The 26237-nt window shown below is 50.9% G+C and overlaps 9 protein-coding genes across 9 annotated transcripts; 6 read left to right on the forward strand and 3 right to left on the reverse strand.

Annotated features, from left to right (window-relative positions):
• Window positions 1-60: 60 nt before the first annotated feature.
• On the forward strand, window positions 61-406 carry TGAM01_v200081 (hypothetical protein; the record flags this gene model as incomplete). The annotated part of the gene is made up of 2 exons (XM_024548474.1): window positions 61-106; window positions 276-406. Coding segments are annotated over 2 exons (177 nt in total), but the record flags the coding sequence as incomplete, so codon positions are not given.
• Window positions 407-457: 51 nt separating this feature from the next.
• TGAM01_v200082 (hypothetical protein) lies at window positions 458-2214 on the forward strand (the record flags this gene model as incomplete). The annotated part of the gene is made up of 4 exons (XM_024548475.1): window positions 458-560; window positions 623-1422; window positions 1477-1626; window positions 1717-2214. The coding sequence occupies 4 exons, from the start codon at window positions 458-460 to the stop codon at window positions 2212-2214; spliced, it is 1551 nt and encodes a 516-aa protein (XP_024406690.1).
• A 1161-nt stretch (window positions 2215-3375) lies between these two features.
• On the reverse strand, window positions 3376-3678 carry TGAM01_v200083 (hypothetical protein; the record flags this gene model as incomplete). The annotated part of the gene is made up of 2 exons (XM_024548476.1): window positions 3376-3603; window positions 3649-3678. The coding sequence occupies 2 exons, from the start codon at window positions 3676-3678 to the stop codon at window positions 3376-3378; spliced, it is 258 nt and encodes an 85-aa protein (XP_024406691.1).
• Window positions 3679-4800: 1122 nt separating this feature from the next.
• TGAM01_v200084 (hypothetical protein) lies at window positions 4801-6751 on the forward strand (the record flags this gene model as incomplete). The annotated part of the gene is made up of 4 exons (XM_018804646.1): window positions 4801-4858; window positions 5012-5320; window positions 5385-6137; window positions 6204-6751. 4 exons carry the CDS (start codon window positions 4801-4803, stop codon window positions 6749-6751), a joined length of 1668 nt encoding a protein of 555 aa, XP_018662186.1.
• Window positions 6752-7868: 1117 nt separating this feature from the next.
• Window positions 7869-9356, reverse strand: TGAM01_v200085 (hypothetical protein; the record flags this gene model as incomplete). Its single annotated transcript, XM_018804645.2, has 1 exon — window positions 7869-9356. One exon carries the CDS (start codon window positions 9354-9356, stop codon window positions 7869-7871), a length of 1488 nt encoding a protein of 495 aa, XP_018662185.2.
• Window positions 9357-13295: 3939 nt separating this feature from the next.
• Window positions 13296-15374, reverse strand: TGAM01_v200086 (hypothetical protein; the record flags this gene model as incomplete). The annotated part of the gene is made up of 3 exons (XM_018804644.1): window positions 13296-14404; window positions 14477-15205; window positions 15305-15374. The coding sequence occupies 3 exons, from the start codon at window positions 15372-15374 to the stop codon at window positions 13296-13298; spliced, it is 1908 nt and encodes a 635-aa protein (XP_018662184.1).
• A 1799-nt stretch (window positions 15375-17173) lies between these two features.
• TGAM01_v200087 (hypothetical protein) lies at window positions 17174-19725 on the forward strand (the record flags this gene model as incomplete). Its single annotated transcript, XM_024548477.1, has 4 exons — window positions 17174-17194; window positions 17249-18105; window positions 18160-19124; window positions 19178-19725. The coding sequence occupies 4 exons, from the start codon at window positions 17174-17176 to the stop codon at window positions 19723-19725; spliced, it is 2391 nt and encodes a 796-aa protein (XP_024406692.1).
• Window positions 19726-21705: 1980 nt separating this feature from the next.
• Window positions 21706-22936, forward strand: TGAM01_v200088 (hypothetical protein; the record flags this gene model as incomplete). The annotated part of the gene is made up of 4 exons (XM_024548478.1): window positions 21706-21725; window positions 21779-21812; window positions 21869-22064; window positions 22122-22936. The coding sequence occupies 4 exons, from the start codon at window positions 21706-21708 to the stop codon at window positions 22934-22936; spliced, it is 1065 nt and encodes a 354-aa protein (XP_024406693.1).
• Window positions 22937-23532: 596 nt separating this feature from the next.
• On the forward strand, window positions 23533-25763 carry TGAM01_v200089 (hsp70-like protein; the record flags this gene model as incomplete). Its single annotated transcript, XM_018804641.1, has 4 exons — window positions 23533-23575; window positions 23772-23949; window positions 24042-24210; window positions 24306-25763. The coding sequence occupies 4 exons, from the start codon at window positions 23533-23535 to the stop codon at window positions 25761-25763; spliced, it is 1848 nt and encodes a 615-aa protein (XP_018662181.1).
• Between the last annotated feature and the right edge of the window lie 474 nt (window positions 25764-26237).

A 26237-nucleotide genomic window follows, 5' to 3' on the forward strand; every position in this document is an offset into this window, starting at 1 on the left:
CTGTTGGTTATTTGTTCCCATGAGTGCTCTAGACCTGGATGTGACCTGAACGTCACCACTGTCAGGGGCGGAAATTCTCCGTTCACACTGCGTGGCTTACAATCCTGTAAGTCCACAGAGTACATGTAGCTGTAATCATCAGTCTGGCCAGCAAAAGAGATTTGATCGAAGAATGGCTGAGAAATTCAGCACTTGACAGCACTTGCTTGTGAGATGGTGCCGAGAATCTGAATACTTCGACCGAGCCTGGCTACTGTACTAAGCATACTTTGTAGCCAAACCGTGTTTCTCACAACATTCCCTGCTGGCCAGAGCGGAATTGATATCGGGCGCTTTACCTAGTTACGCATCTACATCTACACCTAAACCTCAAAAGACTTCATGTACCATTAATAATCCGCAATAATCGAGCGTCCCACCATAAGTAACCACCATATTCCAATTCGTCCTTCCAAAGATGCTTCAAACAATGGATATGATCAGTCTTCCTGCTCTGGACAATAATAGTGCCGTTGAAGCTATCCTGACATGCGAACGATGCTTAAAGTCCTACCGGCGACGTGCGTCTCTTCTGCTGCGCACCCTGCAATTCTCTTGTTGTCTATTGCTAACAAATTCATAGGCGATCTGCTAATGCGCCATCGTAGGCGCTGTCAAGGCCCCAAGAAAGTGGTAAACCGCCGCAAAGCTTGCGACGCTTGCGTTCAAGCAAAGGCGAAATGCTGCTACACTCAACCTACCTGCTCACGCTGTTCCAAGAGAGGAACGCCGTGTATATATGCCACAGCTCCAGCAGCATCGACGTCAGACCACTCTGAGCAAAGAAGCGAGGCGGCAGATATACTCAATCCAAATCTTCAATCGTCTTCTTCCAGGACGGGATCTTTGACACCTTCGAGCCAGCCATTTGACCTCGAACTTGGCACTTGGGACTTTTCGCCCTCGTCATACCCTCTAGAGGCTTTCGATATGACCTTGGCCGATTTACCAAATTCATCACTAATGCCACGGCAAAATGCCACAGAAACAGGGCTATCCGTCCATGGAAGTCCTGAGTTCTCCTCGTCCAGTCAGGCTCTCTCTCAGTCACCTATGCCAATGAGAATTCCAGTTCCAACACCACTTGTGTCATCTTCCAGCAATAGCACGAGATCATCTGCAAAATCTCCATCATCCTCGGCTGTCTTCGGTGCAGTGCATATACTGAGCGAATATGCCTCCCTTCTAACCAAGGACGACTTCTCTTCTCCCATCCTCCATCAGTCACTCTACTCGCAATACAGCAGCGCAAACCCTGACATGACGATTCTCCCTCTCACCTCCATGGCAATCTGCTGCGCCAGCAGTATCAGCCTCTCGTCCGAAAAGGGATTTTTCCGACGTGCCATGGATGCTGCTCGAGAGAGACTGATTGGCAGTTTTGTAAGTGCTTCTGAGACCTAGTGGACGCTGACAGCGTACTGATCGAGCGCCTAGCCTTCCTACCAATGCATGCAGCAGTGGGACGCATTGCATTCGATGCTGATTTTTGTGCTCTTGGATATGAGGGAAATTATTGGTGATGAGTCGGAAGGATGGAAATTGACCCCACCGGTGAAAGGGCTGGGTTCACCTTTTCTTCTCAAAGTATGGCAGTTCCAAACCAGTGCAAGTTTTGGTTTTGTCCGCACCCTTTTTCCACAAGTCGGAACAAATCTAACTTTCCATGCTTTATAGATGACGGAGAGCTATCTTCGGTCATATCCAGAAATTCGCAATCACGATATCAACGTCTTCTCAGATCCGATTTCAAGTCCATGTTCCGCAGCAACCTCACAATGGGCCCGTTGGAGAATCACTGAGACAGCAAGGAGAACATTCTTCTTCACCAACATGGTCAATTTCTACAGTAATCTTGATCACAAGACGGGAAAGCTGTCGCCATATTACGAAGCGCTTAATGATGATCTCATACTCAACATGCCTCTGCCTTGTAATCATGCCGCGTGGTTAGCGCGTGACGAGAAACGTTGGAGCTTTGCAATGAAGAGTCACTCACCGGACTTCAACCACGCTGGAAATGGCGTTTTATCCTCAGAATCATGCCTGAATAGCGTTCTTTCCAAGTTCAGCAAAGAAGATCTCCAAGCTGAGATTGGTAGTCAGATTGGCTTCGGCGATTCTGACGACTTACGGCGCTTTATTATTCTTTCTGCTAGCAAGCAATTTACTTGATTGTCACGGTTTCAGGTCGGCCAGCGAGTAAAGTACGTTCATTATCTACGAATCATTACGTTCGTCGTTAAAAGTAGACCTTTTGGCGTCTTTAAAATACCATTACCAAATCGTCAAATTCCAAGCAATCGACGCTTGATGAACGGCAACACCAATTGCTATATTGCACGGGGTAAATCCTGTAGCCAGCTCATACCGGCTCTTGTCAACCGAGCGCTTTGCTACAAAATTATATTGGCGACAAATGAGTTCATGACACCCGCAAGGTATACATTTAAGACCGCGAGAATTTCTCTTTACTAAGCGAAGGATTGTAGCTCGGAGTCGCAGGATGGACATTGGAATATATCTGTCTTAGATGCGCAAGTATCAAAGAATGATTGCGAATCGTTACGTTTCTCGAATTTCTGCACTCTCTTGTCTGTTTAGAACCTCACATAGCTCAACTTGTGGCTTGAGGCGATCCATCAGAATAGGGGACATCGGACTGTCAGCTCATCAATGGTTTGGATGCTCTGAAATTGGATTTCTCTAATTCATGGCTCAAAAAAGTGCGAAATACCATCTTGAGACAATAGATAACATATGATTGTATACTTGTGCCCTAATTTTTCTCATATACACACGGCTGGCTCTGAAGTGCTTCTTATTCGAGTGAGCGGCCCGCAGGAAAGCTAGGACGATACAACAGAGCCAGTTGAACGATTGATGGAACTCCAGGAAACACTAGCCTGCCATTGGCCAACCCAAGATTCTGAGAAGAATAGGGAGAAGGTGAAGAAACATCCGAATGAGTTTCCACGAGCAGTATATGGCAAAGCTTAACAAAGTCCATGTAAGTACCGAAGCGGCAGGACAGTTTCTTCGGCGACCCCAGAGAAGGGACAGGCGCTGCCACACCACACGCAGCCACAGCTCATACACATGTACTAGACACTGGATAATGATATAGCTTTCATGGGAATGCGACGGGCATATTGTCGTCATCTTAGTCTCAATTCTTACACTTCAGTCTCATACCAGAATTACCCTCCCCGCACACCGAGGCAGCATCACTTTCAGCCGTTCAACAGCCGACCAAGCACATTCAGTATGGCCCACCCCCTGTCCCGCTCTCTGGGCGTGAAAAGCGGCGACTACTACCTACTATATATTTTAGCACTACCACTCCGTGTTAGCGGCCCATGGCGAAGCGAGCATTTCAACCACCCCCGGCCAGCTCAACTCCGCCAAAAGACTCCAGAGACAGACGGTGTTGCTGAAACAGGCAACGCGGGCCATTAATTCGCTCGGTGACGGGCACGCGGGGCAGAGTCGCAGCACGTCTTCCGGGGAGCATGATTGCGTCGTCCCCGCCAAGTCAGGGCTCGAGAGCTGCAAAGAGTCGGTCTGCTAGTGAGTAGTATGTAATACGGGGATCAGGTTGGTAGGTACCTTAGGTAGCATCAAATGGATTTTCGTCATCCCTTCAGCCCTTGACTGAGACACAGCGCCCACACACCAACTTCTTCATCGCGGCTACCGCCCGAGCCCGTCTCCGCTGTCGGACGCAGTCGAGTGTCATGAGACTTGATCGTCCATCACAAAAAGCGATGGGATCCAAGTAATCAAAGGACAAGGCCAACCTTTATGGCTGTCTCTGCGTCGTATTTCTGTAAAAAGCTGCGTGGGATCGCGGGCTTGCGATCGTCGGGTAAGTCTGGCCGGCTCTGGTTCTCCAGTCCAATCACTGACTCTGCCGCGCTCCGTTGCAGGAAAGATGAAATGCATCTCGGCTCGCCTGCAGCACGGAAACGGAGCCGAGCGAGAGGGACTAGCATGTATGTAATGCAGTAGGCCCAGTGTATAAGTCGCCGAGTCTCTATGTGATGATCGCTCTCTGTTGATCCATATACATCGTATACTTCCTTTTTCTTAACATTGTAGTGATTAGTGTGTGAACAGACATGAAGACATGCAAGGGACTGCTCGAGCAGACCGGCAGCACAGACGAAGCCATCCCCAACACACATGCACAAAATCGTTCCCGTCGTAGCGTTTCCGAAGCGCCCAGTGGCTGGCTCCGAAGCCGAAGCTGGGCTCCCCATTGCCATCCTTGGCCGCATTCCACCACCCACAGGGCGCTCCTGGGCTGCTAGTGGCATCGGCCGCCTGTGCAGATGACTTGACTAGCCGGGGTGGGACCCGATGATAATTATCCTGGGCGCTTTAGAGGCTGGGGTGGTGTCGTTGACAAACTTTCTCGCCGCCAATGATTTTTCATTTTTATTTTCCTCTTCACGGCCTTCAACCTCTTCACGCCCGCTCTCTCTCAGTCTCACTCGCTTTAAACGTCGGGTCCTCGCCATTTCCCTCAGCGGCGATCATCCGTTGTTTTTGTTTTACTTCTTTACGCCTTGGTTGAGAGCTCTAATCTAGCGTTGAGATATGTTCTAGCACGACGACTCACCTGTCTCTATATCTGCCACTCTTGGAAAAAACATAGGCGTGTGAACTCCCGTTCATCACCAACTTTTTACAGCATTCTTTTTTGGATTTCTTTCGTTTTAAGCACCCTTTGTATAGCAACGCAACAAGGTATTCGCAATGACGAGAGATTCCGCATCCAAACCGAAGCTGCCCGTGCAGCAGCTGGCAATTCTAGGTAAGCTTCAATATTCTCCCAGAGTATGCAGCAAGATGTGAAATGGGGGAGAGACTGTTTAAAGCGCCATCTAGATGACCAGGGCAAATATTCCAAACAGTGATCGGTTTCAACCGCGGTGAATCCGTCATGTGCTAACAATCTGGACCGCAGCTGTTGCTAGATTCGCAGAGCCTTTGGCATACACATCGGTATGGCCTTACCTGCCAGAAATGATTCGAGGCTTCGGCGTCAAGCGAGACGAGGTAGCAAAATGGGCCGGCGTCACATCCTCCGTATTTTCTATTTGCCAGAGCATTACGGCCGTTCCGTGGGGCAAGGCGTCCGACAGATTTGGCAGAAAGCCAGTGCTCATCTATGGTCTTATCAGCACAATGGTCTGCTTCATAATATGGGGCATGTCAACGAGTCTTACCATGGCCATAACCATAAGAGCAATTATGGGTGGCGGTAACGGCAACGGTAGGCTTTAATCCATTCTCTTCTAGGGCATTAAACTAAATGACTGACATGTTGTCTCATATAGTCGGCATCATCAGGACCATGGTGGCTGAAATGGTCACGGAAAAAGAGCTCCAGCCAAGAGCCTTCTCCATCATGCCTCTCGTCTGGTCTCTTGGCTCAGTCGTCGGTCCTGCCTTTGGTGGATTTTTTGCCCAGCCAGCCAAGCAGTTTCCCAACGTATTTGGTGACATCGAGCTCTTCAAGAAGTTCCCCTATCTCCTACCGAATCTCCTGGCCACCATCTTCTTCCTCATCTCTGCTAGCAGCGCGACGCTTTTCCTCAAGGAAACGCTTGCCGATAAACACGGAGAAAAAGACTGGGGCTTGTTGGTCGGAGAGCGTCTCACTCGCGTCTTTCGCAGACAGCCACAGCTCATTGCTCAGCGCCGGCAGTCATTCGTCGATGGAGAGGCTACGGCACCGCTCGTACCAAGCAGAATCACACCCAAGAAGCCTACCTCGAAGAGAGTCTCTGCTGGCATGAAGGAGGTCTTCTCTCGCCAGACCACAATCAACCTCATCTCATATACGTTTTTGGCCTTTCATTCGGTTGCGTACGACCAAAACATCACCGTTTTCCTCGATTATCCCGTTATACCTCGCACTCCTGAGAACACAAAGTTCCCCTTTTACTTTACCGGTGGATTCGGTCTTAGCTCAGGCACCATCGGAACGCTTTTCACAATCTATGGTATTACCTGTGGATTGATTCAATTTCTCATCTATCCTCCCATGGTGAACCGGTTTGGCGTTCTCAACTGTTTCAAAGTAGTTTGTAAGTCAACCGAAGGAACGAGTACCTATCACGAATCTATACCAGTTTGACTTACCATGTTGGCAGCTATCATGACACCGTTCGTCTACTTCGCTACCCCATACACTTCATTACTTCCTACGCCCGCAACGCGTTTCGCCGCCATTCTCTTCGTCATGATGATCAAGGCCTTCGCCATCATCATCGCCTTCCCCTCCACCACCATCCTCCTGACCAATTCCGCCACATCGCTCAGCATTCTCGGCACCCTCAACGGATTCGCCACCATGTTCAGCGGCCTTGGCCGAGCCTTTGGACCCGCCTCCACCGGCCTTGCCTTCTCCTGGGGCGTCGAGCACGGCTACATCGTCTCCGCATACTTCTTCCTGGGCATCGTTGCCGCCATTGGCGCCATCCCCGTCTTCATGATTGTCGAGGGTGATGGGCCCACAGCATCAGCGTACAACAGCGACAATGAAGAGAACGAGGAAAACGCCATTGTTCTCGGAGACGAAAGCCCCATCAGCGACTATGAAGATGCGTCGGACAACGAGGCCAGTGCATCATCCCCTCTCCTTGGCAAAAATCGCCGAGGCGACAGCAGTTACAAAGCTACAAGCACTGCGAATAATTAAGCATCTATAAAAGCCTACACACATATATATATGCATGCACGTAGATATTACATTACGCGCGCTGTCGAGAGATGAAGAGAGAAAAAAAGCGAAAAGAAGAGATCAACGTGGCAGTCTATTTGTGGAGGAGACATTCAAGACATACAAATGCTTGGCCACACATACGTGGTCCTCTAAATGATGGGCGGATGTTGATATACCACTATACACGTGTGCACGAGAATATAGTATCGGCACTGGCGTTGGAAAAAAAGATTCCCACATACGGTAGTAAATGATATTTATAGCATTATATAAAAAATGACAACAGAATGATCCGAATAAACGAGAAAGGGGTCTTGCCTCTTTTTTTTACATTTGACCGTTGGCGATTCACCATTGTCAGCAAAGCTCTCAACGCAACTTGCCATGACGTAAAAGAGCAAATGACCTGTCGACTATCATGGATCCCCCTCATGCAAGACTCCCAGCTACAAGCCCAGGATTAGGGAAAACGATTCCAGACTGAGATTAGCACCTGCTTCTCTTTAGCTCAATCCTGGTGCAGTCTCACCGACTTGGCTCGAACAAATCGGCAAGTTGTCACGCGTCAACCACATGCAAGCCCTGCTCAAACGAAACAAACGTAGCGGACACGGCGAATAACAGTTGGAAAAAAACTTCATTTAATTATACTTATACATTTATCTTAAACGTCTCCCCATTATAGAATCGTGGCAGTATCCCGTGCTGACCAAATGCTTGGAGGCTAAAAATCCAGTATAAAAACGTAAATAGAAAACAACCTCTAGAAAACATCTTGAAACAGAAATCATTCAATGCTAGTCGTTCACACCTTTTTAATACAAATAAGCGATGCCACACAAACATACATAAAAGACAAAAAAACTCCAAATATTTTCCCAAGTCTACATCATGTCAAATTTTTCTCTTTCTTTCATATTTCATGCGACAAAGGAAAAGTGCAGCCGTGATAAGTACGCGTGGAACGCACGCCAGTAGTGATATAAGAAGAAAATGCAAGTCATCAAGTTGGAATGAAAATAATAATGAGAACAAAACAAACGTTTCAAACATGCAAACAGATAAAATAGATAAACTGATATTTGCGAGGCCGTTAGTGGTGGCGTAAAGGGATGTCGTAGGCGTCGTGGGCCGGGAACCCTTCCCTATCATGCCACTCCCACTCATCATTGTTGCTGGGATATCTTTTATAGGGCTGAGGGGCTTCGATAGTTCGATAGTCTTGGTTATCGACGTGATGCCATTCAGAGACGGGCCACATCGGGGTAGGGTTGTTGTTGTTGCTATTGTCGTAATAATGATAATGGGTCGTGTGTGCTGAGCCGCCGTCCATCGTGGCATAGCCCACTGTAGGAGGCACTGCCTCATCCTCATGGATGAAACGCTCAAGGTCAGCCTCCATATCACGCAGCCGAAGGTGTTCTTTTCCAACCCAGTCGTCGATTATCTCAGCAATCTGGCGGAAACCCTCTGTGTGGCCGCCATGGTGTCGGGCTTTGATGCCACACGTGATGAACAAGAAGCTGTGAATCATTTCGTGTAAGAAGGTGGAGATGAGAAGGCGGCGATTGTATTTGGTGTCTTTGAGGATTGGCGATGATAAAACGATGAGCGTCTCGTATCCTCCTAGACGAATGCTTCGGCGTAGAGCGGTCGTGCCGACAATATGGCTCTCGTACTGCGGGCTGGCCGGGTGGCTCCAATCCCATGTAACCCTTTGTGACAGCCTGTTGGCGAAGAAGAGCTCGTTTGCGGCAGAGAAGATGCTCCGCAGGGCGTCGTTGTCGAGCGGGAAATCTGCCGCCTTAGACTTGGGGTTGATTAAGGCTTTGAGAATGCGGCCATGTTGTGAGTCACGATGCTTCCACCGGCGAATATCAGCCACATGCTTTCGCACGAGTCGGGCAGCAGCGAGATCACTGAGAAACGGCGGGTGATCATGATGCTCGCAGTCGCCCCCCTGGACACACGGGGAGTCCACGGCAGACGTGTCGGACGATATGGACAGACCAGACTGCGTACGCTCCATCGGGGCCGCCGAGCCAAACGACGATGGACCGAAGCCAATGCCGGGTGCTAGATGTGGTGGAGGTGGGAACCCGCCCCGGTGGTCCGGCGACAGGCCCGACGGTGGGGGCGGCGTCGGCGGCGGAGACGGCTCCCGCTCTCGGATCACCAGAAAAGCGAGGTTCTTGACATGGACGGAGCCAGATCCAGATCCATCTGCTGTCGAGGGAGCTGAAGGGCCAGGATCGCCGCCGGAATGCTCAAACTCGCAGCCGGCAGCATGATGGCCCTTGCCATGGTAGCCGATCACGCGGCCCCAGTCGTCCAGGCGCGGCCGCTTGGTGATGCCATAGCAGCCTGCGTCGCTGCAGGCGGAGGTGGCAGCGCTCCCGTCGGCATAGACAACCCGTCGTTTGCTGCTGCGGCCGCCTCCAATGCGGCTGCTGCTCGAATAGCTGCTCGAGTAGCTGCCGCGCTTGATGTAAGCCGCTGCCACCTGACCAGCAGGAGTGGAGGATGAGGAGGCGGCAGCGTCACCAAGCGGATTTCCCCCGCCGACCACCCAGAAGGCCATTGAACAGCATACGCTCCAGCCCACCCACCAAGGAGACCGCTCGCCCAGACCGTTGAAGAGGATGGATTGGCTGGCGTGGGCGATGTAGTGGCCAGGAGGCTGTTGCTCCGCTGCTGGACAGCCGGTGCGATGCAAGGTCCTGCTTCGTCGTGTTAACGTTAACCGCTTTCTTCTTCTTCACCCTCTCGATCTCACGCGCTGGTGCTCTCCCCGAATGAACGACGAGTGGGCTCTGGCGGGAGCTGGAGAGTGTGGGATGGGAGAAGTTGTGAGCTGGCAGACTGAGTTGTCTGGCCACTGGAGACACCGGTCACGGAGCAGCAGAGTCCGTCCGCCACCGTCGGTGTGGGATGAATGTGGATTTTGACGGGCAGGGAGGAACTGGAGGGATGTAGGTTACCTGAATCACAAACTGGAATCACCTCCCGGCTGCCGTAAGAGTAGCTGAGGAGGGAAAGGGCCAAAGAAAGGAGGAGAAAAGGCCAGCAAAGGGAAGAAAAGAGAGAAAAGGGTAAGAAGGAAAAGAAAAGAAAGAAAACGGCATCCAAGAATAATCTGCAATGCTGAGAAAGCGAAGGAACAGGGGGGCAAAGGTGTGCCACGGGTGGAAAGCGCAGACCAAGAAAATCGCCTCAGTCAGTCATGCAGCAACCAGCATAGCGCGTAGTATTAGCGAAGGGTCCTGGACCTTTTTGGTCTCCGGAAGCAGAAAACGAAAAAAAAAAAAAACGAGAGGCAATTGTCGTCAAATCACGGGCGCCGGCTGGAGAAACCCTGCATGCCAAAAGCCAGCCGCAGATGGACACGACAAGCGGCGCACGTCTTGGATCATCGCCTCGCTGGCCCTTTTATGCCAGCCAGCGTGGACAGACGTGATATGCGAGTGCGGGCTTGTGTGTGTGCAAGGTTATGGTGGTGGTGTGTGCCCTGCGAGGGTGTTTGGCCAATGTCCAGAGCGACGACGAGAGAGAGTCCCGACGAAGCGAACGACTGCGGATGATGCAATCGTTCTCTTTGATTCTGCAGCCTGGGCGGGATTGACTGGTGGCAAGAGTGTTTGATTGATAGATGGACTGATTGATGCAGATAAGGAACGTGGGAGAGGCAGCGTGTAAGTTGGCACAAAGGCAGATGCTGTAGATACGCCAAATCGCAGCTTGCAATCTCTACACCCTCCCCAAGACACGCCTACCCGGTGGGCTAGCAGCTGGTCCCATACGATCATCTTCTGGGGCTGTTCTCGGGAGGCTAAACTTGACGGCTTCCTTTGTTTGTAGATCTGGTGGCGAGAAGAGCAGCTGGTGGACTTTGATCGAGCCTCGAGTCTACAGGCTGCCATTGTTACAGCACTAGCCCTGCCGCCAGCTTCAAGAGTGAACAGGATCAATGGACGTTAGCAGGGACCAGGTCCTGCAACGAAGCCAATGCCAACTGCCTGTGCCGAAGCTGTGCCCCCACCTCTGGGACGATCAGTGAGGCATGGGCCAAATCATCCGATCCAGGGCTGTCGTCTGGCCTTCCGTCTGCTCTTCTGGCCTCCGTGATGCTACTACCGTCCACTGTGATGCTACCAGGCCCCATACGGGTATACAATGGCCCTTGTTCCAGGCTCCATGGCACTCCATACGCGTAGGAGCAGCTGCCTGTAGTGCTCTGAGGCTCGCTACTGGCACAATGCTCTCCGTGCAAACTCTTCCGTCTGCCTATATCTCTTCTCTGCTCGTCACTCGTCACAAGGGCTTCTCTCGTGCCTCTTCGCCGAGACTCACCGGATGGTCTTTGCCCCTCTTCCGCCCCTCATCTGCCCCGATCCTTGCAGCTGGCTCGAGAGAGAAAAAACGACGAGAAATATCCCCATCCCCCGTCCATGGCCCGCTGCTAGACAGAATCCACGCCCTGTGGGCCGCCCTCATTGGACCGTCCAGCGGTGTATGCAGCTGCAGGATGCAGCAGACATGCACCAAGGGCCGCTTAGTGGGTTCCAGGCTCGCTCTCTGCGTGCGGCGATACTGAGAACAGGCCAGACCGGCACAGTCGACTTTCTTCGCTGTTCCATTGACGTGAGCCAGAGCAGAGCAGAATCAAACGGAGCCTTGGAGGGCGCGCCCGCGGCGAAGGGGTCTCTGGATCCGGAGTTCGGATACTTGGCGGGCTTTTGGTGATCGAGGCCAACAAGTAAGAGCACTTACATGGGACTGGCGCTAATGGCTGCCAGTCATCAACGGCAGTTGGGGATGCAGAATCTTTTGTGCTACCATCTAACGGCGTCGATTTTGCGAGTCTTGCCAGGAATGAAGCTTTTCTCAGTAGGTGGGTGAGTGCTACTGTACCGTTGCTACAAGGAAGTCGTATCGGGAGAGACTCAGGCCTTGAGCCGCCTCCAAGCAAGGACTCAGTGGCTACAACAAAGGCTCCTCTTCTGCATGAGCACTGACTGGCAGCAGCAATAAACGCACATGCTGTACACAATGGCACTACAAGACGCTGGTCCTGCTAGCGGCGTTGTCTGCACCGCGGTGGAGGCCGATGCAGCAGCGTTGGCAACGATGGAATCCTTGCTCATGCTGTTCCCTAGTCCGCCCATCCAATGCGAGCTTTGTGATACCAACCTGAAGCAATATGCAGTAGTAGCAGTAGCAGTAGCAGCAGTACTAGCAGTAGCAGTTCTACACACAGCCTACTGCCATCTGCTCTCCTCGCATCGCAGTCTGCAATCTGCATCCGACTTTTCTTCTTCTCTCTCTGTGCTCAGCGATTGCCGGCAGTCAAATTCCAAGCTACCGATATGCAAGTCTTGTTGCGTCTCGTGTCAGATGACCGGCCATGGAAAAACGCCAAAATCCAACATCATCCTCTCTCGACTCGACGTGTTTTCTTGGTCACAATCTAGGTACTCTACTAGGTAGACTATTCCACCCGTAACCGTAATCGTTCGCCACCTCCCCGTTTGTGGATTTTCTGTTGCCTTTGCTTTGCTTTGACTTTTTACTTCCTTTTTCCCATAATGGTGCCGCGTAATTATGGACCAGCCACACAAAGAGAGCCATTTCCTCTCGTGCCGTCAACTCTCTAGGCCGATTTGTCGACGGGAGAAAAGCACAGCGCTGGCCGTCGTCATAGGACATGATGCAGCACTCAACATGCCATGATTGGCTGCCCTGCCCACTGAACGTGTATATACAGGGTAAACATACAGTCATCTTAAAAGATTTGCATCAGGCCTTGGAAAAGCAAAGAAACTACAGGTTTGTATTAGTAGTAGGGTTAACAGTGTGAGGCAAGGCAACCTGGGCCTTGTAGGCGGAGGTCAGCCCAATGATGTTTGCGACCAAGTCGCAGAATCTCCATTTCAGCGTCGGTTTCCACCTCAGTGCCAAGGTACACGTATAGTCACCAGCCAGCTCTCTCGTCTATAGCAAAACGGATGATAGCGTGCTTCATCCCATTGGCTCGCATGCCTCATTACCTAGCTTGGGAGCTGGCTGCTGGTTGGTAGTCGAGTAATGTACATGTAGTCTGCGGTCTGCAGCCTTCGTGCAAGGCGCGGGTTAGCTGTCCTATCAGCATCATGTTATCCAATATAAATGCGAATCACAGGATCGATTGTAAAGCCAAGGCACATGCAGCGTCGCAGCAAGTTTATGCGCCGGAGGGGTTTGTTTCCATTGGGTGAAATGATATTCATTATCACTAATTTATTGTGGCTATTACCGGTCATTTGATCGCCTCTGTTAGATAGTCAGGATTTGTTCGCTAGGCATGAAATTAATTATATGTATGTAAACGTAGGGCTATACAATCTGTCCCCTTTTCTGTTGGACGGGTATTAGCCAAGTGTCGTTATGGCCCTCCATCCTCTACTCACGGCGTCCACCATTCATAAACCTGGTAGGTAATCGTAATACCTAGGTGCATGTATGCTATGTAAACCTCATCTACTCATTCGCGAGGAGCTCCGCTTCCAAATGTATTCATGTATCTAACCTCATCCGCCTGGAAATCCAAGGCCTCGCGCATCTGATCTGCATAGCGTCTTCTTTCTTCCTCCTCGGCCAAAGCGTAAGGGTCCGGCTCGTCTTCAAAGTCCTTGGAATGATATAGTGGCCTTGGCGTGAAGCTGACCAGACCCAATCGTTCACCCGTCCAGAACAAAACGTTGTCATCATTGGGCTGATCAGGGGCTTCTCTTGACTTGGTCGACACGAGCTTGCGCGCGAGCTCGCCGGCTGCGCTCATGGAGGCGAACAGCGATGGGGCATCGTCTCCTTCGCAGTGGCCAATCCTTAGCCGGCGGCACTCTGTTAGGCCGTCTCTCTCAAACCACTTGATAGAGCCAGCTCCATCTGAAAACACAATTTTGCTGCCGTGATTGGCGACTGACAGGATTGAAGCGGAGGCGGCAGTTTGCCTATTCTTCATGGTAGAATTCAGCATCATCTCGCGACCCACGGGGTCGACAACCGCCTGGCTGAGACCAAAGATTTCAAGAGAACCCTTAGACTTATATGTTCCCCCGGCCACCAGCGTCCAGCCTTCGCTGCCCTCTTTGGACTTGGCTACCTGCTCTGCGCTGAGCTCGCCTTGCCGTCTGATTTCGCTATCCAGACAGGAGAATGGATGGGGCGTTGCCGCCATGCTGTTGATCGTAGCTCCCGAGTAAATTGAGTCCATGATGACGGGAAACTTGCGGCGATCGTAATGTAATATGTTGGAGAATCTACCGGCCACGTAGATGTCGTGTGATACTAAATCTGGCGCTCCATGCAGTGGAAGATGTACAATGCTGACGGGAGTAGGTTGAGAAAGCGGCGCATAGGGGAGCAACGGCGTCGGGTCGAATATTGATTTGAATATATCGTTCTGATCCACGCGTTCTACGGCAACTTGCGCCGGCCGAGCTCTTGCACGAGGGTCGAATAGATGGATGCCGAGAGACGTTCCAACCGTAAGGGGAACATCGTTTTGAATCTTGGAGAGTGCGGTTATGGACCATTCAAATGATTCGCGGCTCACGACTTCTAGGCGTTCGAGGTCGATTTCGATCAAATCTGCAGTCAGATGTCAGTACCCGTCAATTCGATGCGCTAATCCCGGCATGGCATCTCAGCTCATCTACTCACGGCTTTGTACGGCAAAATATGCACGATGCCTGTGGTTGTCTACGCTAACGCACTCCGTAACCCCTGTGTCGACTCTCTTGGAACGTCTGGTATTCTGGCTTCCTGGCCCATCGATGAAGAGTATATCGGATTTGCTTGTTGCGAGAATCGAGCCTGGCTTGTTGCGCGTCCCCTTGACGTCCCACAAACATATCGAGCCATCGTCGAGCGGCGATACGGCCAGCATGGTGCCCAGGCCGTCGTTTCCGTCGTATGGGTAGTACAGCTCCATCCCTCGGGCCTCGATGATGGCCTCGACGCCCCGTTCACGTATTCGAGGCGTCTGCAGCCAGTTGACACAAGCAGGTCCATTCCGGTGAACATACTCGCTGTACCAGCACAGACGTTCGCTGGGGAATGATGGATCCCAGTTGGCCATGTCCTGGATCTCTTGCCGTCGGTGGCTCCGCTGTCGCCTCTGCGCCGCTTTGGGGCTGTTTTCATCTCCATTAACAATCTCTTCATCGCCGGCGCCGGTGTCGCCGCTGGCTTCTGGGTTTAGCTGCACCACTCCATCTCGAGGCTCGGAGTCGGAGTCGCTGGGAGTGACAAGTCGCCGGCGGCTCTTAAGTCGTTGGTACCACGATGAGTCCTCGAAGCAGCGACGCTTCCACAGCTCGTCGTCGAGGCAGAGCTTCTGCAGCTTTCGCGATACGAGCTGCAGTCGAGTTATGTGGAAAGGATCGAGATCTAATGGCGGCAAAGACAAGACACAAACAATGAGCACTGGCCTCGTTTTCCCAATCTACGGAGACATCAAGATAGTGGAGGGGCAGGTGGAGCTCTTACAGCTAATGATCTGGAGCACGATCTCATCTGGAAGCACGTCCCAACGCGACGATCGACCGGGCAAAGCCATAGCGAATGCCTCTGAGGCCAGCCACAATGCCGCCTGTAATGGCAAAGAGGGAGACAGAGAACTGGGCTGGCCGAGGCGGTCTTTTTGGCTTCGCCGATGGAGCCCGTATTGAAAAGAGCAGAGCCGACGGTTGGACTCTAAGACAGAGTCGGGCTCGAAGATCTTGAGCGTGATTTAACAGGGGCCCTGCCCGTGCTGTCGCTGCTAGTGTGTAAGAGAGTGACAAACTTCCAGTGCTCTAGCATCGCGCGAGACCAATCGCAGGGATTCGGTTCCCTTAAGTCCCCATAATACCTCGGACGCCGATTTAGCAGAGTGGGCGATTGGCAGAGCCAAAAGACCCTGGCGGGCTGATTGGCTTGCGGGACGGATAAGGTAAAAAGGCTTGAAGGGCTTGAAGGGCTCCATGTTTTAGTCCAAGGTGGTTGTCGTGCTAGTAACAGCACTAGCATCAACATCATGTCCAGTAGCACAGCAAACAACTACAAGTAATGGTAGGTATATATGGCCAGCAACTGTTCAGACCGAGCATTAGATTACCTACGTGTACATAGGTTTAAATCAAGTGCATTGATGATCCAATTGGGTTGCAGTATATGTATCATGCCAAACTCCTTGCATCTCACATTCCGCCCCAGGACCGTTTCCCCACAATGCAGCAACTGTGCCACGGGGAATTCTCTTTGGTTCTAAGAGCGTCTTTTGAATAGAGCAGACATCAATATAGCCTACATGGTAGACAAAGGCAGCTAGTGTCAGCACCAACCGTTGGATCCTTGGAAAAAAAGCTATGGGCGTCAGAAATAGCAACAAAACTATTACTGATAGGTAATAGCGGCCCATTTACTCCACACCCAAATAGCAATGATGCTATCATCTACACGAAATTATCGATCCACCCCGAATTCTGTGATGTGTATATGAATCAGATTTAGAAATCCAAGAGATGAAGCTATTCATGACTGTGTTGCAGTTGGTGATTACATCCCCTATTAAGAACAAAGGGCCGGAAAATTCCATAATGGCCCCATTGGTAATCTGCTGCAGTGCCAATACGCAGGTGGATCAAGAGATATCACTGCCAAGATGAGGCAAATCGCGTCGAGCGTGGAAAAATCATACAGTTGCGTGCAATGAAATCATGAAATCAGACGCGTCTGCTGCAAACCAATTATGCCTGGAAATAAACAGATCAGTTAGGGCTTTCGCTTGAAGTTTGGCTGTGCCCACAATCACTCATTCCCCTCCGCCAGCTGGCCAGCTTTCAGCCGTTGCTTTCCCCCTCAAATTATTCCTCAGGAACTTCCCCCTTCTCTTTCGCTCAACACACCTACTAACCGAGTTTCTTTCTTTTTTCACCTCATCAGCCACGCTGCTTCGCGCTGATAATTCACATCACGCAACGCGTGCACGTGTTCTTCACACTTATTATTTTCTTTAGTTCTGAGCTTAGACCTGAGCTCTGGAACTTCTTCATCCTATTTTCATCCTATCGTTATCATAATCATCACCAGAGCCATCACCGCAATTCAAGCAAGATTGCTGCCTTCATCAGTCATCTCGCGATTCAGAAGCTATCGGAGTAATTCTATCCAAGCCATCAGCATCTTCTCTGAGACTTTCATCTCGCATCTTTGGAGAGTTCTCAAAAAGCGAGTCATTCGACCTCAAGCCCTCTCTCTCTTTCAGGCATCAAATTGCATCTCGCTTTTCAGCTCTCCCAAAGTTATCATCAAGAACAAGAGTTCAAAGTATCAGTACCCGACACTGGAGGCTTCCGAGTTATGCAATAGCCCAGCATGCCCATCAACTTTGCCGAGGTATGCTCTCTTCTTATTAGGTCATAGTTGGTTCGCAATACTAACAAACGAAAGTCCTCTATCCCAAGATACGGATGGAGTAAACCAACCATCGTTCATATTCCTGCTAGCTACCAGCAGGCTGTCGCCGGAGCTCATCCAAGCGATGACCCATTTATTACGTCTACTTTGCATGACAATCCGCTTCATGATGATTCTCCCTACGATAATTTTTCGAAGCAAGATGGCAATCAGGCTCCTATCTCGGAGCATACAGCTTCACAGTCATCCCAATCACCATGGAGCATGGGACGTAACCTTACTCGCCAAAACCCATCTTCCCGACTTGATCGCGATGAAGCGCGTTCTGAGTGGGAGACCATCGCTGGTGACGATGAGCCTAATTACCAAACCAACAAACGCCCAAAGCCCAAAGTCACGTTGAAGAGTCTCGGACTCGTCCCTGACACCGACGATGAAGATGACGGCGGTGACGTTGAAGGCAAAGGAATCAAGCCGCCTTTCAAGAGACCCGGCACTCCATTCGACGCGTTTGGTTTTTCTGGCCGCTCGGAAGAGCATGAAGAATATACTATCAGCCCAGCTTCTGTTTACCATGAGCCCTCTGAATGTGCCAGACAGCCTGTCTATGGAGCAGAAGTTCTGGAGATGGTTCCATCTCAGCCAACAGCACGCAGAGACTATCGAGTCAACTCCAAGACTTCGAGCAGCGAGAGTACAGATCGTTTCAAGTATGATGGAGAAGCCTACTCCACCTTTCTGCAGCCATCCAGTACACGAGAAACCAAAAACTCTACGTCTCGCCCCATCGCCACGAACAAGGAAAGAGGCTTGAGCATGCGAACAAACTTTGAGTCAAAGCAGTCTACTACGCCTAATCAGACTGCTTTTTACAATCCGACCGCGGTTTTGTCTACCTAGAAGGTTGATGATGAGGTCCGAATTCCGGTAACTAGAGGCCAAAGAGCTCAACACCAACCTGGTAGTGAGCGCAGCACAAAGACTGCCAAGGCAGGAAATGGTGAATGCTGGCCACAACTCTGCACTGATGCTGACACAGATGCCGACTGGCGAACTGTGACCACTGGACCTGTTGGCAGAGCTCCAGACCATTCCGACCTCAATCTCATCAAGGGCACAGGCAGCAGCCTCGCGGATGTCTCTGACATTATTGAAGAAAACCCTTGTCCACCACCCAAGAGCTACAGAGTCCCGGGCAAAATTTCGCACCGACGTAATCAGCCAATCCATCATCCTGAAGGCTTCTATGCCGAAACTTTTGCTCAGGATCAACCTCGTGCTGGTAATCACTACGAATTCCCGGCTGTTAATCAACGTCAGCAGAGAGCTGTTCCCGAGCCTTTCCAGCCTCCTATTCGGGCTACGGCTCCCATCAGGCGCCCTTCTAATCCTTTCTTGACTCCTCCCAATTGGAAGACATCAGCTCGTATTACGGAGCTGGAAGATGGCCCTGATGATTACCCGACTCCAAGCCCGAGTCGCATCATTCAACCTCAGGCGGACACTACTCTGGCCCTTACGCGAACCGACTCTTCCGAGACTGTTTGGCCCTGTTTCATTCGCCCTGATGAGACAGTAAATGAGTTTGACCAGGCATTTTGCGAAACTCGAATTAAGGATACGATTCTGCCTAGCGAAGATTCTACCAACGCATTTTCTCGTTTGCCATTCGAACTGATCGACTTGAAAGAGGCAGCCAAAACTTATGGCTCTCAAAGGTACCGCAACGCAGATGAAGCCGACGCTTTTGCCCACAGAGCCAGACTTGGACCTCTCTGGTCAGGCTACTCCAACGAGGCCGGCCCATCTTGTTCTGGCGGCTACCGCTTTGGTGGCTCCAACAATCCTCCCGTGACACGCCCCTCTACGGCACTGTTTCGAGATCAAATAACCAATACTCGACCAGCTGGTAAGTTACTCAATGTTCCCAGGGTAGTTTTCTCGTTAACCCCACGGCTACAGTTGAGTTTGACTTTGCCGACAATACGCCAACTCCGTCTTCGGCCATTCTGGGCTCTTTGAGATCGAAGCTGTCTCTCCGCCCAAAGCCCAAAGCAGCTCCTCGCTTTGGACACTTCAGAGCTGCAGCTGCCTTGGGAGCCAAATGTCTCCGAATCAAAGCTCCACCGGCCAAATCTCAGACCAACAACGGCCAGGAATGGGCCTTGCCCAGAACCGAGACTGAAGGCGTCTTGACTCCCTCGGAAGTTGAGCTGATCGAGTCCGCTCGCGGAGAAATCATGGAACGTCGCCGATCTCCTGAAGAAGCAGAGCACAAGCGCAAAATCTTGTTCATGGGAATAGTCATTTCCTCTATTGTTTTCCCTTTGATTGGAATTCTTGCTTTGTTCGGCATTTTCGACTCGACTGTTTGCTGGTATGCTCTCGGCGAGATGAAGGGCTTTACCAAAGAGCAGCGAGGCATGCTTATACAGCAGCTTCTCGTCGAGACTTTTGTCTACACGGTCTTGACCGTCTTCCTGAGCCTTCACTTTTCGGGCAAAATCTAAGTGCAATTTCAATTGACGACTCTACATCTCTGAGCCTTTCATCTTTTTCTTTTCATCTTCTTTCTCAACTTTTCATTTTCTTCTTTTAACTTTGTCGGGACTTTTACTTTCCTTTTTTTTTTTTCTACTTTCTCTTCTTCACTGGAAGGACATAATTGTTGCTTGTTTGCTCACTCAGTCGCTCGCTTTTCTAGGCTAAGAGGAATTTTTTGCTTTTTGATATAACATTGCGGCATTGATGGATCTAGGAGGATTTAACATACGATGCCTGCTCAGGATTCAGTGGTATTTGACGGGAGAGGTGAAATTTCGAAGGGAGGAAGGTTTACATAGTGGTTATTATTTGTATGTAGAGAAGAAGTCAATTGATTCATTTGCACTATGATGATAATCTCGTGTAACAGCTACAAGCCATGCAACCCCGCACCAAGTTTGGTACTACCAGTCATTCCCTCGTCCAAACAGCCCATCTCAGAGCCTCTGTTCTAGATTTTTGCTACGAATCAAGCTTCAGTAGACTGTTGGCTCTCTATTTTTGTGTGCTACCTCCAGACTGTGAGGTCGGGTCTCCGCTAGGAGCAGTGTAGGTGGAGTTCCCAGCACCATCATTGTAGTACGTGCTGCCGTCCGAGTTGGAGTAGTAGTAAGAACCGTCCCTGCAGCCTTTTTGTCAGTTTCCTGGCCTTGAATCACTGACTCGTGTGTACATGTAGGTAGTATTACTGGTTGGAGTAGTGGTAAGAGTTGGAGTTGGAAGCACTGCTGCCGTAATCCCGCGCGCAGTAGTGGTTACCCTGCGAGGCGCGTTAGTTCGAGATCCATCTCTGATCGAGGCAGGGGATGGGAAATGACAAACCTGGCTATTGGTGCCAGAGCCCTTTGTAGGTGTAGTCGTCAGGCATGGTTACGGATGATGGTTATTGATCCTTGGTGGCAAATCTCAATGTTTCCGAAGCTTGGGTAGGGAGCAGATCTCAGAAAGTGAGGAGATTTGGATGGAGGGGTAGGAAACGCATGCAGAAGAAGGCCCTGGTCACACACGCCCAAACTCTAATCCGCAGGTCCATTAGTGATACTACGACAAAAGAAACGAAACTGTTCAAGTGGCTCTTGCACCGACGTCTCACCTTGCCAATTGCGAGAGCCGCTGCGGAGCAGGGACATGCATTGCAGTATTTCGGTACCGCTTGGCTGTTGGCTGCTACTGCGTGCAAAGAGGTGGGGCTGAAAATGCTCAATCCGAGAAGCGTCCGATTCGAGGCAGTAGATTCCGAGGTACAGCATGCGAAATCAAGTTTGACAACATAACTTTGCTTGGTAGCAAACCCTCATACATACATGTAGATATTCTTTTGGGCATAGCCGCGCTTTATCTTCAAGGTTCACGATTCCACTGATCACTGTCCATTTGTAGTAATTTTACCGCGCTTCCGCGAGCTGCCAATGCAGGGGCTACCAACGTGGGGATACTATTACCATAAAGATTTAGAAGTTGCTGCAACCATCAGCTGAGAAAAGGCCAAGGGCGCCGTTTAAAAAGGAGGCATGTCCACTTCGCAACAGTCTAGTGCCAGTAGCTGGATGCTTCTCAATGCTCGATATCATCTGTCACATTGAGTTGGCCAACATATACAAGTATTGACCAATCTGCACCGCAAAATACCTAGATGGAATACGATGGAAGCGGCCCCGGGGCCTGGCGATGATAGGCATCACCCTGTGAGATGTCTGCGCAGCGAGCTCCTGGATGCCACCCTCCTTGTTTGAGAAAGATTACGCGCAGCTCTGTTGAACCGGAGTTGGCAGGAGTGTTACGCGGGAAGCGTGCATAAATCACATGGAAACTATATAAACCCTTGCTGAGCCTTTGCTGCCTAGATTGTATAGGGTGCTGCTGTTCTCAGTCTGGAATTTCTCTGGCTCTTTCGAGGTGTACACTTTGCTATCATTGACGCATAAAGAATTCGACTCTCGCGCATCATGGCTGTCAAAGTGTTTGTGTATGATTATCCGCCTATTTGTCACTTATTGGAGCTTGGATCAGCTAACGCAGAGACCAATTGATACTAACAGGACTGGCGTTACCGGTAATTGGCAACTGACAACCCCAGCGTTGATGAGTTCAAGAGCGAGCTAATACCAGCCAGGATACGTCGGAGGCACGGTCTTTGATTACGTCTACAACGCTCACAAGGACTACGAATACACCGTTCTCGTTCGCGACGAAGCACGTGCCCAGCTAGTAAAGGCGAAATATCCAACCGTCGAATTTGCCTATGGTGCTCTCGAGGATACCAACGTCATTGAGAAGGCTGCCGCCGAGGCAGATATCGTTATCCGTATGTTGCACGAGACAAACACCATGATTACGAGTTTCAGCTCATAACACAATCCAGACACCGCAGACTCGTCGGATCACGCCATTAGTGCTCGCGCGATTGCCAAGGGCCTGAAGGAGGGCCACACAGCGGAAAAGCCTGGATACTGGTTGCACCTGTCTGGCACAGCCATCCTGACCTGGTACGACCATGTCAACAACAGAGCAGGAGAAGGCCCCCACCCCGAGTACATTTACAACGATCTCGACGGCGTCGACCGCATGTTGAACTTTCCCGATGATGGACTCCACAGAGATGTTGATAAGATTATCCAAGGTGCCGCTTCTGATGCAGTCAAGACCACAATCATCTGTCCGCCTCTCATCTACGGCAAAGGATCTGGCGTCGGCAACCAGACGAGCGTCCAGCTACCATATCTCATAGAGGCGGGTCTCTCCGACGGATACGTGCCCGTGGTCAAGCCTGGGAAGACCGAGTGGGACCACGTCGACGTTCACAGCCTAGCAGACTTGTATGTCAAGCTTGTCGATGCGACCCAAGATCCCTCGAAGAACAGCAACCCGGAGATTTTCGGCATCAGAGGCTTCTTCTTTGCCGCCAGTGGCACACATTCCTATTTACAGCTTGCAGAGAAGGTTGCGGCAGAAATCAAGAAGCAAGGCTACAGCAATAAGGTGACAGTTAAGCAATACAGCCTCGCCGAGCTGAGAGAGCTGAAGGGAGACAACCTCGTCATAAGCACGTATGCGTACAGCTCGAGGGGAGACGCGCAGAGGGCCAAGAAGTATCTCGGCTGGGAGCCCAAGGGCATGTCTCTAGCTGAGGGTGTCACAGAGACGGTGGAAATTCTGGCAAAGGCCAAGGGGCTGTAAAAGTTGTCTTCATCTGGCTGTTCTGAGGCACAAGACAGCAATTGGAGTCTGGGAGAAAAACCTGTCGCGCATAGCTTCACCACCACACTGTCCTTTCAATAGTCACAAAATCTATCTAATATGAAATGGGAATATCAACTGTTTATATCGTGCACTCCGCAGCCTCCATATATCGGACATCAACATCCCGCCCCGGCAACGCCTCAATGGCGAAAAAAAGCGCCCACGAAAAATTTCCATCTGCATCGCCACTGATTGGCCCAAAAGCTCCAGCGGCGAAAGAAAATTTTAACAAACGGCTTGTCCTAGATAGGCCTAGCGGAATGAGGGACCTATGGTAGACTTATCGCTTGCCCCACCTTGGATGCACATTTGCTTGCCGACTGCGAGGAGAAAAAAAAAAAAAAAAAAAAGTTCGCAGCAAACGGTAGAGCGGCAGAAATTTGTGGTGTGGGAAGTATTTCTTGCTACCAACCCCACGTTGCTCATTTTTTCTTTTCCCTTCTCTCCATACCCATCTCCTCCTTCACTCTCTTCCTTCACACAAGTTTGAAGGACCTTTTTTCTTCTTTTTCTTCTTCAAACTCATCAAAAAAATGGCGGAAGAACAGTACGACGGTGCCATCGGCATCGATTTGGGTACGTTGCGCACAAAACTTTTTCTATCCTCTTCGTCGAGATGCCCCTCTTTGAGCGAGCAAAACCGGAGAGAGAGAGAGACAAAGAGACAGAGACAACAGCAAACTTTTTCCCGCTTTTCTCTGCTCTCAATTTAATCGCCAATCCTCAAAATTGATTTCGAATCTCAATCACTGACCTCGAATTCGCTTCACAGGTACCACCTACTCTTGCGTTGCCATCTACGAGGGTACCAATGTCGAGATCATTGCCAACGAGCAGGGTTCTTTCACCACCCCCTCCTTCGTCTCTTTCACCGACAAGGAGCGTCTCATTGGTGAGGCTGCCAAGAACAATGCTGCCATGAACCCCCGAAACACCGTCTTCGATGCCAAGTGAGTACTCTATTCTTCGCAATCTGCAGAGTTTGCTGCTGTTGCTACACAAGAAATTCGCTTTGCTGACAATTTTTTTTTTTCCATTCAAGGCGTCTGATCGGTCGCCGCTTCGATGACCCTACCGTCAAGAAGGATATTGAGTCATGGCCTTTCACCGTCATTGAGGGTGGAAAGGGCGAGCCCCTCGTCCAGGTTGAGTACCTCGGCGAGACCAAGACCTTCACTCCTCCCCAGATCTCCGCCATGGTCCTCGGAAAGGTATGTTTTGCTCTCTCTCTTTGCACAGTGGCGTCACTGAGGCAGAGGTGATCTGCATTTGCATGAAAAACTTTTCTAACAGAAACCTACTACAGATGAAGGACATTGCTGAGGTCAAGCTCGGCAAGAAGGTCAAGAAGGCCGTCGTCACCGTCCCTGCCTACTTCAACGACGCTCAGCGTCAGGCTACCAAGGACGCTGGTCAGATTGCTGACCTTGATGTTCTCCGTATCATCAACGAGCCTACCGCTGCCGCTATTGCCTACGGTCTGGGCTCTGGCAAGACTGAGAAGGAGCGTAACGTCCTGATCTACGATCTTGGTGGTGGTACTTTCGATGTTTCCCTGCTCAGCATCCAGGGCGGTGTCTTCACTGTCAAGGCTACCGCTGGTGACACCCACTTGGGTGGCCAGGACTTCGACACCAACCTGTTGGACCACTGCAAGAAGGAGTTCATCCGCAAGTCCAAGAAGGACCCCAGCAACGACCCCCGTGCTCTCCGAAGACTCCGTACTGCTTGCGAGCGTGCCAAGCGTACCCTCTCCAGCGGTGCCCAGGCCACCATTGAGATTGACTCTCTCTTCGACGGCGAGGACTTCACCATGACCATCACCCGTGCTCGTTTCGAGGAGCTCAACGCCAAGGCCTTCTCTGGTACCCTCGAGCCTGTTGCTCAGGTCCTCAAGGATGCCGCCATGGAGAAGAGCGCCGTTGAGGAGATTGTCCTCGTCGGTGGTTCTACCCGTATCCCCAAGATCCAGAAGCTTCTGTCCGAGTTCTTCGACGGCAAGAAGCTCGAGAAGAGCATCAACCCCGATGAGGCCGTCGCCTACGGTGCCGCCGTCCAGGCTGGTATCCTCTCCGGAAAGGCTACTTCCGCTGAGACCGCCGACCTTCTGCTGCTCGACGTTGTCCCCCTGTCCCTCGGTGTCGCCATGGAGGGTAACATCTTCGCTCCTGTCATCAGCCGTGGCCAGACTGTCCCCACCCTGAAGAAGCGAACCTTCACCACTGTTGCCGACAACCAGCAGACCGTTCAGTTCCCCGTTTTCCAGGGTGAGCGTGTCAACTGCGAGGACAACACCTCCCTGGGTGAGTTCACCCTTGCTCCCATCCCTCCCATGAGGGCTGGTGAGGCCGTTCTCGAGGTCGTCTTCGAGGTCGACGTCAACGGTATTCTCAAGGTCACTGCCTCCGAGAAGACCTCTGGCCGCAGTGCCAACATCACCATCTCCAACTCTGTTGGCAAGCTTTCTACCACCGAGATTGAGAAGATGATCAGCGATGCTGAGGCCTTCAAGACCAACGACGAGGCTTTCAGCAAGCGATTCGAGGCCAAGCAGCAGCTTGAGTCTTACATCGGCCGTGTTGAGGAGATTGTCTCCGACCCCACTCTGTCCCTCAAGCTTAAGCGTGGCCAGAAGGACAAGATCGAGCAGACCATCAGCGAGGCTATGGCTCAGCTCGAGCTTACCGATGCCACCGCTGAGGACCTGAAGAAGCAGGAGCTCGCCCTTAAGCGCCTTGTCACCAAGGCCATGTCCTCCCGATAAATGTCCTAAAATTGGACGGGGATGAAGAGGATATGAAAAACAAAAAGTAAAGTAGGCTGTGGCTGGATTCCGGGAGTTGGGTGTGGAAATCACAAAAAATCTGGGTGACTGGTAGCGTCAAAAAAGGAAGAAACGCTGGCTAGTCCTAGGCGCTTGGGAAGAGCGCTCTCTAGGAGAAGAAATCAAACCTCCTAATTTTTTTTCCTTGTTCTCATACAATTTTTTTCTTCCATCAACCTGTGTCCATTCAATTGAGAAGATACCGAGGGCATCTGAAGAGTTTGTTTTTTTTTTGCATTTTTCACTCTCCTCGATTTTCTTGCATGGGTGCAAATAATGATATGCCAAAAGAAAGAAAATAAAGCCGAGGTTTTTCATGAAAATGATGATGACAATGCTGCCGCTGCTGCTGCACGGCGGGCTGAAACCGCATATGGAAAGGCATGAATGATAAGTGGACTAAGCATAGACTCG

Source organism: Trichoderma gamsii (assembly GCF_001481775.2).
Source record: "Trichoderma gamsii strain T6085 chromosome Unknown Scaffold_1.2, whole genome shotgun sequence".
Lineage (NCBI taxonomy): Eukaryota > Fungi > Ascomycota > Sordariomycetes > Hypocreales > Hypocreaceae > Trichoderma > Trichoderma gamsii.